The 11,075-nt window shown below is 38.0% G+C and overlaps 1 protein-coding gene across 1 annotated transcript; it reads right to left on the bottom strand.

Moving 5' to 3' along the window:
- Window positions 1–1,616: 1,616 nt before the first annotated feature.
- Window positions 1,617–9,396, bottom strand: LOC6583123 (protein charybde). Its single transcript, XM_002008765.4, has 4 exons — window positions 8,140–9,396; window positions 2,654–3,287; window positions 2,466–2,576; window positions 1,617–2,378 (listed from the first exon to the last, which is right to left on the bottom strand). The coding sequence occupies exons 1-4, from the start codon at window positions 8,213–8,215 to the stop codon at window positions 2,285–2,287; spliced, it is 915 nt and encodes a 304-aa protein (XP_002008801.1). The 5' UTR covers window positions 8,216–9,396; the 3' UTR covers window positions 1,617–2,284.
- Between the last annotated feature and the right edge of the window lie 1,679 nt (window positions 9,397–11,075).

Here is an 11,075-nt window from a genome sequence, read left to right on the forward strand (position 1 = left end):
TTAAACAAAGTGTAAAGAAAATGCGTATTTTGTTTTTATTTCTCATGTGTGTGTGTGTGTGTGTGTTTTTTTTTCTACTTTAATATGAGTTTTTTTTAGTTTTAGTTTTTAAATTAAATATCCTTGCAGTATTTATTGTTTGTATATTTTTGCGGAATAAGAATTCTATTTTTTGGGGAAATATTTTTTACTATTGTTTTTGTTTGTTTGATTATTGAGTTTTATAAATGTTTAATTCATTTTTTATATTTCTATAAATTATTTTTTTTTTTTAGATTTAAGCTGCAAGCTGCAAGGATTTTTGTATGTAGCGAGATCTTTTTTGGGTGTTTTTTTTTTTTTTTTTGTGTTTATTATTGATTAAAGTATAAATAAATTCTGTTTGTTGCACATGCGTGTGTTTTTATAAGTGTGTGTGTGTGTATTGTATGTAAATTGTTTAAATGTATTTTAGCTTAAATTTGTCAAATACTTGTTTTACGGCTTGAAATGTTTTTCTTTTTTTTTTTGTGTTTTGTTTTTGCAGCTATAAAAGTTTTGAAATCGGCTTTTAGAATTTGTTTAAGTTATTAATTTTTTAATTTGTAATTTGTATTTTACGCTACGCTATAAATTATTTTAAAATTTATTAACACAGATGACTTTATAGATTTCTTTTCCCAAACATTTTGCTTTTACAAATTTCTTCCATTCTTCAGCTTAACATTCAAATTGGTTTTTCTTTCTCTTACTTTGCTTTAAATTTTACTCACAAATACATTTAGCTGCCCCACTGTATATTAAGCATATATATTATTGTTTAATGCAATGCCAATTGTTTTCTTGTTTTTTTTTTTTTTTTTTTTTTTTTTTTTTTTGTAATTGTTTAAACTAAACTACGAGTTAAATACACAGCTACACACATTGAATTCTCTGCTTTGTTTATGTTTTTCTTTTTAATATTAAAATCTTAAGCTAGAAACACATCAAATATTATAAATATTTTATATATATTCATGTATATATATATTCTGTATTTTGTTTATATCAATGTAGAGCCAGAGTTTAAAACTCTGCACAAGGAAAAGAAAACACGGAGTTTACATTTGCAAAGAAATCAATAAATGAAAAAAAAAAAAATGTTTTTTTAAAGACAAATTGAAAAAAAAAAAGAAATGAAAATATTTTAAACAAATTTGCAAGTGTTCAAATTTTGCTTGTTTTTAAGTATGTGTGTGTGTGTGTGTTTGTTTGTGTTTCAATATTCATAATTATTATATAATATCACATCAACTTTGTTTTTTTTCTTTATTATTATTATTATTTATATATATTTTGTTGTTTTGCATCAACTCTTTTTTACTTATTGTTTGCTCTGTTTTTTCCCCCCCGTATGTTTATATATATTGGTTTTATATATAGAGATTTTATAGCCTAATAAGATCCTGAAGAAAAACATACATACATATCCATAAGTGTATCAGCGATGCTTCATACACATACATATATGTATATGCATACATACATATACATATATATACATATCTCGATTTTCGTATTCATCCTTTCTCTGATACACTCATCTATATACTTATACGATTAATACTCTCTTTTTGCTCTTATACATTTTTGGGAGGTTTTCCTTTTTATGTTTTTTGTTTTCCTTTTTTTTTTTTTTTTTGTTTTTGTTTTTAAAAACGGATAACCGGCAACCGTTTTCACTGAGTGACAATTTTCCTTTTTTTGTTTACAATATTTTCAATATTTGATTTTTTTTTTTTTGAGTTTTTGTTTTTGTTTCAAAAAGTTTCATTTTTTGTTTATAAGCCAAAAAGTCAGTCCAATAAGAGTTTTGAGTTGCCTGCAACTGCAGTTGATTTGTTTTTGTTTGTTTTTAGGATTTTGTAGGTCTCAAAATACATAATTGTTTTTGTTGTTGGGTTTTTGTTTTTGTTTTAATTATTATTATTATTATTATTATTATTTCTCCTAGTGTTGCGTTGATTTGTTGTTTTTGTTTTGCAGGATTTGCTGAATTGTGGTCCAAAGTTTGCCTCTTTATGGGTTTTGTTGTTTCTTTTAAATTATTAATTTTTGTTTTGTATGTTTTTGTTTGTTTTGGATGGGTTTTGTTAAGGACGCCGACGTGAGTTTGTGTTTAAAGTGTTGGAGCTGTTGCATTCGCTGTTCTTCTTCTTATACATTCATTTACTTATTCGGAGGGATTTGTGTAATGATTCAAGTGCAGCATCCAAAGTACACCATCGAAACACGCCCACATCGACATCTACGCCTTCCATATGCCTCATATGATGCTGCCTCTACTGGGAGAGTAGAGTTTGTTCTTGGTCAAAGTAAAATCGGGACTGATCATAATCGTATTGCTGCGTGTTATATATCTATATAGGAGAAGCGAGAGAGAGAGAGAGAGAGAAGGGGAGAGTGAGTAAGGTGTTTATATGATCTTAAAGGCAATAAGGGCTCACTTGAACAGCTTGGGCAGCAGGCTGGACCAGCCGCGCTTGTCCTGCTTCAACGTTAGATAAAGCTCAAATATGGAAACTGTATCCGGATCCACCTTAAACGAAGCAATACGTCTGTAGAGTGGGTGAGAGAGAGGGAGAGAGTTAGTTATATGCTCCTCTGCTGTTTCCACCGATCATCAATTACTTACCTAACGTTGTTCGGCTCGCTCTCGAATTCGATGAATATGGTGCAGGCCCTTTCGCCGCACGGCTCCCGCTCCGACATGCGAATGATTTCGGCTGCGATGCGCTGCATCAGATTGTTGGGCAGCGTCACCTCGGTGCAGGCAAGATGCTGGCTTTTGGCGTCGCGTAGCTTGGCCTGTAGCTGCTGGGACAGCTCCTGCACCGCAACGGCGCTCACATCGTCCAGATTGTCGATGGCGCCGAAGCGCGACGTTGGCGTCGACTGCAGCGGCGAGGCGGGCAGCGCTGTTGTCTGCGGTGCTGCCTGCAACACGTTGGACATGTAGCCGGCGGTTGCACTGCCTCCGTTTAGCATATCGAAGCTGGCCGCCATGGGGCAGACGGGGGCCTTGACGCCGACGCCCGTCGAGGAGGCGGACGACGAGGAGGAGAGGCGCGGGCGGGTGTTGAGCGCCTGATGCTGACGCATGTGCAGCACTGAAGCGGGATGGCCATCCACAACATCAACATCAACGTCGACGTCCACGTCCACGTCCACGTTCGCAACGTCCGCGTTTGCAACGTCCACGTCAGCCACGTTCACCTCCGCGGCTGTTGCAGTTGCAGTTGCTGGTGCCGTTAGCGGACTCGTCCAGTCTGCAATGCAAGGATAAAGAGCACAAGAAGAGGTAAGACTTTAGTCACCTTATTTCAACCGGCAGAAAACCACATGAAAGAAAAAACCATAAAGCAGACTCACACAAAAAAAAAAAAAAAAAAAACAGCTGATGTCTGCGCTGCCACCGGCAAAAGCCTTGCATGCGCACTCATTCTACTGCTCTCTCTCTCTCACACACACACACACAATCGAAGAGCTTGCGCAAGCTCAAATTTGCACTCACACTTTATGCGCAGGCTCGACAAACACACTCAATGCTTCCAGGGCGCGGGGGCAGACGGGGGAGTGGCTTGAAATCACCTGGCAACAACAGCTGGAAAATCAGCCGTTCGCTTAAGCAGCAAACCCAAGCCCCACTGCTCTCCTCCCCTATCCACTTACAGCAGTCAACCAGCCATTAGGTAATGTGTTTTTTCTCGTTTTTTTTTTGCTCGTCTTCCCCTCTTTTGCTCAGCTTGTTTCGCTTTATGAGCCAGAGGCCTCATCGTTTCCAGCTGACGATTGCGCGTCCGTCCCCCATCCGTTTTGTTCGCTCGTTCGTTAGTCAGCAGTTTCTTTTGCGTTTGCTTTTGCTTGTGCTATGCAATTGCTATTGCTGTCCCACATCTCCCTCTACCTCTCCCTCACCCACACCCGCTCAAGCACCTCCTCCTTCCTTCGCATTTCAATGACCGCCAGGCCTTGCTTTATGTGTCTTCTCTGTCGTTTGCCTTTGGCTGCACGCTTTTTATTTCTTTTGCTGTTATTTTAATACTCAAGTATACAAATACAAAAGCCAAAGCTGAGCACAGCAGCCGCACGCACAGTGGCTCGAAATGTCGACATTATGTTTTGATAAATGTTCTACCTAATTATTTGAAGGTAAACACATTCTCTATGATAACAAATGTGGAAAAGTCAACATTATTATTTCTTTTCGTTTAATTAACATTTTCTTCTTCAGTAGCTTTTCATTTGAATTCATAATTTACATTTTCTCCCACTGTCTTTTGCTGTCTTTTCTGTTTATCTTTTACATTAAGGAATACATACATATGTATATGGAATATATGTACATATGTATGTATGCATGTGTGCGTGTGTGCGTGTTTATGCTGGAGTGTGTTTATTTAAGGTGCCTGTAGTATGCAAATAAAAAACAGTTAAATATCTTACTGTTGTCCCGTGCTTTGTAATATGCACAAATTAACCACTTGGCTTAGCTGGCTCGACGATGTCATGTAATTAGCGCTGAAACTCTTTCAGCTCACCCGTCGCCTCCCCTTCTCGCACCCTGAGCAATTCCATTGCAACGGCTGAATGGATATTGCTATCTCGCTCGAGCGCACTAGGCGCACCCGCGTAATTAAGAAATTAACGGCACATGTTTGCGGCTCTCCTTCTGTGTTTATGTCTTTCGCTGCGTTTGTCACAAATGAATATGTGTATATATATATAAATATATACACACACAGCCTTACACACATGCACACAAACGTGTTTTGTCAAGTGCTGCATGAAAAGGGTTTGTGTAAACTTTACATTGTAAAAGTCAAAAGCGAAAACGAAAAGGAAACGACAAACGCATACACATTTAATTACACACACACAAACATACGTGCATATGTATACACGCATGTAAATTCTGTTGAGAGCGTCTCCCCCGCCTTGTTGTCATGTCTTATTCATCACTGCGGGCACATCACGCGACATTTGCGGTTGTCTCTTTTATGCATTCAAAATCGCCAATAAACAACAACAACCACAGCAAAAGCAGCAGCAGCAAGAAACACAGTAACAACAGCCTAGCAACAGCATCAGCATACACGCACTCACACACATATGTACATATGTAAATACATTGTATACTTGTCTCTTGCTTCCCCACACAAACATGTCTGCAGCTACCTGCGGCTAGCGCGAGGGCTTTGCATTTACTTTACAGAACATTCTAATTTATCTCTCCAAATACAGTAGCTAAGGGAAGCTCTTTTAGCTTCTGCTTGCATTGCTGCGTGCGTGCATATGTGTGTATGTGTGCATGCGTGATAATGCGTGCGTGTGTGCACATAGTGTTTGGCCTTGAGTCGTGCGTTTGAAGTAAATGGAGTGTGATTGATACCTTTGAATGAATACTTTGACCACGCGATAAATCCTCATCGAAATCTCAATCACAACAGTTGTAAAACACTCGAGACTTATGCTTTGCATACATACACAGCTTATGTGTATGAACATATGCATGCATGTATTTATGTACGTACGTACGGCTCGCGCTTTAATCAAACACTGAGCAACATGCATATCAGTGTGACCATATGCTGAATGCACAATAGTCTAGAATTTAACCAAAAATACCAAAAACCGTTGAAGTTTTCAGCAATATTGATGAGCATATGAAATTAAAGCTGACTTAAAGCATATTAAAAATGCATACACACATACATATATGTACATTTATGCATATGTATTTATGTAAGTTTATAGTGCTTGGAACCGTCCTCTAATAAAGATCACAATTAAGTTGCTTAAGTCAGCGCACAGGCATGTTCACTCAAAGGAAATTAAGTAATTTATTTTACAACATTATTTGGTTCCTAGATTTCCCAGATTGAATAGCATATGAATATGCATGACTAATTACGTGCCAATGTATGTATGTATGTATGAGTGTGTGTGTCGGTGTCCTTCGAATATAAAATTGCATGCGCCCAGTCAGTCATGAAATTAAATTGACTGCAAACACACACACACATGCAGCACATATAACTGCCAAAGAACCGTTGCGAGGAGTGAGATGGCATGCTCTGTCTTTGCTGCTTCTGCAAGGTGTGCATGTGCATGTATTTGCATTTGCATTTGTGTTTATTTGTGTGCGAGTGTGTGTGTGTGTAGACATGTCGTTGCATGTTGTCGTCAACATAAGGCTGCTGCTGCTCCCTGCTTCCTCTCTCCCCAACGTCTGGCCCTTTCTCTGTCTCTTTGCCAATCCCTCTGCTGGAATTTTGGGCTGGTTTTCATGTTCCCAGTTGGGTTCGTGTTCGGTTCTAATTTGCAGGACTTGCCGTGTGTTTCTCTCTCTCCCCCTCTCCCTCTACGTGGGTATGTGTGTGTTTTAGCCAAGTTTAAAGTGACAGGGATTAACAGGATGTTGCATAATCCGCACGTCAGACACAGGAACAGGATATGCCTGCTCCCCAGGCGCAAAAACAAGCAAAAACCGAAAAAACACGTTGCACAAAAATGCATAAAACAAATTTCGTTTCATTTCAACCCCTTGAAAACTTGCATGCCAAAGGCACTTTATTTGTCATGCCATTTACTTAAGCTGGCGAACAGAAGCCGGAAGAAAATTCCCTTGGATTCAATTTATAATACTGCTGATTCTATTAACTGTAGAACCTTGAATATCAAGAGCCTTTCGTAATATTACAAATTCCTACATACAATATTTGAATATAAATATTTATGCATAAGAAAAAAAAAAAACAGAATTCTCAATAAACATTTTGCAGTTTATTATGGAAAATTTTACATTTGAATGCCCAAAAAGATCAGATAAAAGTTTCTCAAGCGCTATCAAATTAATTGAATCAAAAAATAGGCCATAAAAAACAGGCAAACACAAAACGGAATGAGTATAAAAAATATGTTCGAGGCACATTAAAAATTTGTAGTGCAAATGTTTCCTAATGTGTTTCAATAAATAAAAAATACATCATTTATAATGAATGTATATTCCAATGGGGAATAAAAACCCATTTACGTCAGAAGTGCGATTCCAGCATTAATCTTGAGTATGTGCTTCAAATTAAGACTTGGAATTTCGTATTTCAAATATTTTATGAAGCTTTAAATCACTTTTTTTGTGTTCGAAAATGTTTGCCAATTTTTCGTATATTTTTTGAAAAATTTTAAGAGGCGATATAATTAATTCATTTCATATTTGTTTCAAATATAATAGAATTTTGTTGAAATGTAAAATTTGTTTTTTTTTTTCCTTTCATTTATACTGTTGGGAAAAAAAAAATTGTTTTTTGGGCTTTACATAAGTTGATTTTATACATATTATTTGTTTATGCAATATTTTTTATATGTTTTTAAAAGTTTATGAAACAAAGACCTAAAATTTATTTATTAAAGTAGCATATAAAAAAAATATATTTAAAAATATTTTATATATATATATTTTTTTTTATTTTTATTTTCTAGTAATAGCTTGTTTTTAATTTGTAGTTGAATTAATTCAATAATGTTTTAAATTAATTTTTTTTTTTTTTTTTGGCTTTGCTTTTTATTATTATATCAAAGAAATAAATTTTTAAATATGCGCTTTAATTTTAAGACAATTTTTGAAGATTGTGAAAAAACAAACTATCTAAAACATAGTTTTTTTAATTAAATTAGTCGAATAAATGTTTAAATTAATAGCATTCAAAACTGAATTTTTAGTTGTATTTAAAATAAATTAATCATTGGCTTTATTTCTTTTACTTGATCTTTTATAGTCAACATTTGGCAACTTTGCTTATATTCTCTTTAAATTAAATTATTTCAAAGAAAAGAAAATTTTATTCAAATTTTCCCCCAACACAAGAGCTCTTAGAACGGCAAAAAAAATATAAAGAACAATCTTAGCTAATCAAATTCCGCAACAGAATTTAATTAAATTCTTTGAGCGTAGTTTCCACTCTCTTTAAATTCTTCTGTTCTGCTATTCAATGGGCAGCGAAAACTTTAAAACTTTCAACACTTTACAGGGGGCGCACACACACACACTCACATGCTTTCACGCACGAAAAAAAAAGAGAATAAAACTCTATTTATAGCTACTAAATTTGTATTACTCACCTTTAACTTTTGTTGTGCCAATGCCGCCGAATTGTCCCTGAATGTGATTTTGTACTGAGAGCACTTCCATCTTCATTGCCCAGTTGGAAAAATATCTCACTCGTTGCGCTTGCTGTGTTGCCTCCAATTGGATTTATATTTGTGCAGCATTCAAAGTCTTTTTTGTTGACTGGGATTTTCGATGCGTTTTGTTTTGTTTTTTTTTTTTTGTGAGTAGTTGCATACATACATCAGTATGTATGAGTGTGTGTGTGTGTGTGTGTGAGGGTGTGTGTATATATGTATATCTATGTATATATGTATTAGAAATGCACTTTAATCACAAGAATTTGATTTGATTTTCGTGTGTTTATATGTGTGTATGTCTGTGTATGTGTGTGTGTGTATTGTGTTTAACTTTTATTAATTAATTAATTTCCGATTTTGCTTCTATTTAATTTTATTTCACGTTTTTCATTTACGGCACACAATTTTCTGACTGAAGCTTTGTCTCTCTCTCATACTCTCTGTAGCTTTCTCTCTCGCTCTCTCTTTCTGATGCTCGTTTAACAAATAATTGCAAAAAGTATCAACAACTAAATTTGTTATTCTAGTTTAACATTTAAATTTTTTAATACATTCTAAAAAAGCCGAATTTGCCGCCTCGCATCGCTCTCGCTCTCTGTCGCTCTTTTTCTTATTTTTAATTTACGCACAGCACTCGAAATTTAAGTTGTTGGAAAGGAATTGCGAATTAGTTAAAGATCTGCACACATACACTGACATGTGTCTATGCATGTGGTTGTTGCTGTTGCTATTGCTGCTTGCTGTGTTGCGGTTGGCTGGCGTCGTTCCGTCTCCGTGCGTGTCAATTGGAGCTGATGCGTTGCGTGCGGCGGCCGCTGCTTGACTGGACGTTCGTTTACACAGCGACAACGGACGAGGGCGCCCTCTGCTGGTGGCAGCAAATTTGAGTTGCTCTGCCGCTGCTGCTGCAGCTGCTCTTCCAACTCAACTCGGCTCAACTCAACTCAACTCGGCTCAACTCAACTCAACTCAACTGCTCACAGCTGTTTGTTGCGTGTGTGCGTTGGTGTGTGTATGTGTGGGTGAGCGAGCGCCGCGCTGCCAGCTGAAAAAAACTTGCAACAGCAGCTAAGAATACGATGTGGAAGAGATGGACGACACACGGCTGACGGTTGACGGTTGACGGTTGACGGTCGACGGTCGACGGTAGAGAGGAGCTTGGGCGGCAACTTCTGTGGCGGAGCAGTTTTCCAAAGCTACTATCCGGCCGGCGGTATGTGCCTCTGCTTTTATAGCAATTTTCCGGCCAGGCTGCGCTGCCGGCTGCCGGCCGCAGCAGCGCTGCCGCTAACATGAGTGAGTGACTTTTCCCCTTGGCCGTGAATTGTGTCATTCGCTGTAAACGGCGCAAGCGTAAGAGCAAACGCACCCTCAGCTTACCTCACGCCGCTCTCTGCACATCATCGCTCTCCTTCTTGCTCTAGCCGTTCTCTGCTCTACTCTAGCATTTGAGCTGCTTGCCACCAGCTGCGCTCGTTTGGCTGCGGCAAACATATGTTGCCAAGCGGCATCATCAGCTGTTGTTGTGCGCTGCTCGCACTCACACACTCACCCAGCTCTCACACTCACTCCTCTCAGGCAGCATTTGAGTGTGCTCTTAAATTCGGCTTGCTCTTGAGCTAAAGAGTATTTAATGGAATTGCACTCAAGAGCGCAGGGTATGTTCGAATTGAGTGTATTTTTGATTTCATTTCGGCACTGAGCACATTCTCTTTGATTCTTGATTTGAGTTTCTTTTTTCTTTCTTTTTTTGCAAAAATGTTATGCTGATTGGAAAGTTTCGTATGCCTGTGAAATTGGTTAGGGCTGTGTTCTATAGTTTATGAAATTAGATTTTGATTGAAAACACCTAATTGATGGATTACAGCGTATTTATAAAAATTTTAAGCAATAATTTGTAAGTCGAGCAGATTTCAAGTTTATTTAATAAATAAGTTTAGTTAAGAAGGTCTTCCAATTGGAAAAGTTAGTTTAGTTAAGTTAGTCAGACTGGAAGTATAGTTATTATAGCAATAGTTGAAATATCTTATAGTAATATCCCTCTCTCTCTCTCTCTATTTCTATCTCTTTGAAATATAAATTTGGTTTCCAATTGGAAACGCTAATCTAGCTAGCTTGACCTCAAAAGCATCTTATAAGAATATCTTAATATATAGCTGCTTTCTCATGTTATCCTGTTGACAGGACACACACTTCCTATCGCTCTCTCCCTCACTCTCTCTCACTCTCTCGCTCTTTGCTATTTAGGTTAAGTCCGTAGAATATATAAATCATGTATTTGATTAATTGTATGCGAGCGACTTTTATCCTCTTCGACATTTGCTGCAGTCTACTGCAAAGGGATCAGCAGCGTGGCGGGAGAGGGTGGGGGGATCTGGGTCTTGGATGCTGGCCTTTAAAACTTTGGCAGCCGTGTGGCCACACGCTGGGCCGCTGTTGCCCCGCCCCCCACAGCAGCAGAGCGACAGAGCGCCTCCCTCGTGGCAATTGTGTTGTGTAAACATTTTTTCAGCATTAACTGACATGTGTAAGTCCCACACACACACAGAGAGAGCAAGCGAGAGAGAGAGAGAGAGAGGTAGACAAAAAAATGGCAAGTTTTTGTGGCAGAAGTTTTTGTGGCACATAGAACTGGCTGCAACAGCCGCCCGCAGCTTCAACGTCTTTGCCAACGAAACTGTGACAAATAGGCAAGCGGCAAAGCGACAGGGGCGGGAGTGGGGGTGGCGGTGGGGGTAGCGGCTGAGGCTGCGGTGCGGACAGCAACTGTGGTTGGGGCTGGGGCTGGGGCAAGGTGGCGCTTGGCATGACTGGCCATTGGCGCCATTTTTTATTTTTTTGTATTAAGATGAATTGTTAAAACAGTGACA

Source organism: Drosophila mojavensis, unplaced genomic scaffold (assembly GCF_018153725.1).
Source record: "Drosophila mojavensis isolate 15081-1352.22 unplaced genomic scaffold, ASM1815372v1 contig_74, whole genome shotgun sequence".
Taxonomy (NCBI): domain Eukaryota; kingdom Metazoa; phylum Arthropoda; class Insecta; order Diptera; family Drosophilidae; genus Drosophila; species Drosophila mojavensis.